This window comes from Mytilus edulis, chromosome 8, assembly GCF_963676685.1.
Source record: "Mytilus edulis chromosome 8, xbMytEdul2.2, whole genome shotgun sequence".
NCBI lineage: Eukaryota > Metazoa > Mollusca > Bivalvia > Mytilida > Mytilidae > Mytilus > Mytilus edulis.
The window spans coordinates 56932830-56935475 of NC_092351.1; the positions used below are offsets into that span (position 1 = coordinate 56932830).

At 34.2% G+C, this 2646-nt stretch overlaps 1 protein-coding gene across 1 annotated transcript; it reads right to left on the minus strand.

The window, feature by feature from the left end:
* Positions 1-333: 333 nt before the first annotated feature.
* Positions 334-2337, minus strand: LOC139484205 (putative nuclease HARBI1). Its single transcript, XM_071267938.1, has 2 exons — positions 2022-2337; positions 334-497 (listed from the first exon to the last, which is right to left on the minus strand). The coding sequence occupies exons 1-2, from the start codon at positions 2335-2337 to the stop codon at positions 334-336; spliced, it is 480 nt and encodes a 159-aa protein (XP_071124039.1).
* Between the last annotated feature and the right edge of the window lie 309 nt (positions 2338-2646).

Below are 2646 nucleotides of genomic sequence, written 5' to 3' on the forward strand. Positions count from 1 at the left end.
GATGCCATGAAAATTGGTGTTTTTATCTAATCTAAATTAATTTTACAAACGATGTTGCATTTTAACATACTACATGTATTTTTTATTAATCACGCCTACTGCTTGTGTTGAAAACATTGTACCAACTATCTATTTTTCATATATATTTCTCTTCATTGATTTGATTTATTCAAAAACGATCTGATCATATATACTAGTAAACTGGTAAAACATCAGAAATTAATGTGGTCCATATTTATTACATATTTGCTATCTACGATGTACGCAGATACTGTCTTACTTGAGTATTACCTTGTTTAACAAATTACCTTGTTGATGGTCTTAAATAAGGGGTCATGAGATACGGTTTACAGCATAACCACTATCTCCTAGCAACAGCCCACCAACATCAAAGCCTCTGTGGTTTTGGTCCAAGTGTATCCCAACATCAGAATTTCGGAAAATGAAGCTGTCATGTGTTGACCCTGGCCACTTGACAACAATGTTGGTGAATTTTCCTGAAATTGATATAAATAAACTTGTAATTATGCATTGAGAAATATATTGAATGTGAATACTTTTCTACACAACTGTTACATGCATTTTGCCTATCGCAAAACACCGTTGCAAGAAGCTCAATTCCCACAAGCAAAACCTTATAGCGAGATAGGAACCTGTCAAATGCGACACAGTTATATCATAATTTTTAATTTTGTTTCCAATGAAGTCATGGCGTGGTTTGAAAGATTGCTTAGATATGATTTATTCTACAAATATGACCCAAAAAAAAATCGCATTTAAATGAAACTCAGTGGTTGATTAACAACCGTTTGGAATTTGATGCGACTGTCATACAAGTGAGAGGTTTAGCTAGCTATAACACCAGGTGAAATCCACCATTTTCTACATTAGAAAATGCCTGTACCAAGTCAGGAATATGACAGTTGTTATCCATTCGTTTGATGTGTTTGGACTTTTGATTTTGCCTTTTGATTTTTGATTTTCCTTTTTGAATTTTCCTCGGAGTTCGGTATTTTTGTGTTTTTACTTTTTGTTTATGCTTTTGTTAGAGGTGATGTGGTTGGACCCCTGTTTCGATATAATAACAATATGCATATGTTGGAACCCTCATTTTAAAAATGAATGTAGCCGCCCTTGAAACACGAAATTTAAATTGTCAATAATATATCAATAAATCAGCTGTAATGTAAATGTAAAAATAAAAGATTTGGTGTGAGTCCCAATCCTTCCAAAACACGGCAGTTAAAGGTTAATTTACAACCTGCTATGTTATTGATGTAAAAAAATATTTGACATACAAATATTATTTTATGAACTGAAGTAAATTTCTGTCATCCATCGATGCATGCATGAAAAAACCAACTGAGAATATTTTATTTCAATTAATCTATAAATAATATTCATTTTTTTTGTCGGATATCACTTTTACAATGGCTCGTATTTTATTGGGTCCCAATCCAATCTTCCATTACGGCAATTAGTTTTCAACTTTAACGTAACTATAGCTTGTGCCTAGAAAGATTATACTAGTAAAAGAGAGACAACTCGAACATATACTTAATCATCACCAAATTGTAATTGCGCAGACCAAGAATCTCTTCGTTGCCTTTTTAATGTCATATAACAACAACGTTCTGAAGATTTGTCGAAAATGAATGAGACACTTTAATTATAAAGAGAAATAAACCAAACAGTAATTACGGTCGAAAATATTCTTTTCTCATTTGTACATCGACTTACATTTTTTTTCTTGTCTGTAACTCTCCTTTTTGAAAACCTTAATATTACATTTGTTTACCTTCGTGGTCACAGATACCATGAACATTGATGGAATGAAAGTTTTTTCTGTTGACAAATGTATACTCATTATCACTGGGTGCTTGTATGCGAATGTGAGTTCCATCCACTGCTCCTATAACACATGGGAATCTGGCAATGTTATAGAATTCATTTATAATGGTTGGTTTTTGTAGTCTCGTCAGGCCAACGAAGAAAATTTGCCCCATGGGCGCAAATTGCACCTGTTACTGCCTGAATAATTCTGGAAACGGTTGATTTATCGTACCCGAAGGTGTCACCAATGACTTGCATAAAGCTGCCAGAAGCGTAGTATCTCAAAGCAATTTTAATCTGTGTTTCCACCGGAATAGCATGGCTTCTGTTGGTAGATCTTTTAAGATCATCATTAAGCAAGTTTGTCAGAATTTGAATGCTTTCTTTCGAAAACCTATATCTTGCCTGAAATTCACACTCTGTATATGGTTCTGCACCAAGAAATTCCCTGTAAATACGTGGTTTATGTCTTTGTTGTACATCATACAGCAAGCGGGAAGCCATATTTAACCTCTGGATAAGAACTCATCCGAACCCCTAGACACTGGACAAAATTTGTCTTTGTTAAGCTATTTTATCCACTGGACATCTTTTGAACAACCGAGTTTGTCCAATGGACAAAAGTTATCCATTGGATATAGAATTTAACAACCGGGCCCTGATGGACAAAACTTCAAATGAACGTGGCCGGGTACAAAAAGACACAATGAACAGATCTGAGAGTACTCGCAGTTATCTGACAGCTAGTTCAAAGCCACTAACAACTAATAAAAAAAATCATGTATCTAAGACTAAACTATCAATCCGTACACA

Bases quoted from the DNA above. Each gene is read 5' to 3' on its own strand.
- LOC139484205 (XM_071267938.1), bottom strand. From the start codon at position 2,337: ATGGCTTCCCGCTTGCTGTATGATGTACAACAAAGACATAAACCACGT. The intron at 498-2,021 runs GTGCAATTTGCG...TATCAATTTCAG, and splicing joins AATTATTCAGGCAGTAACAG to GAAAATTCACCAACATTGTT.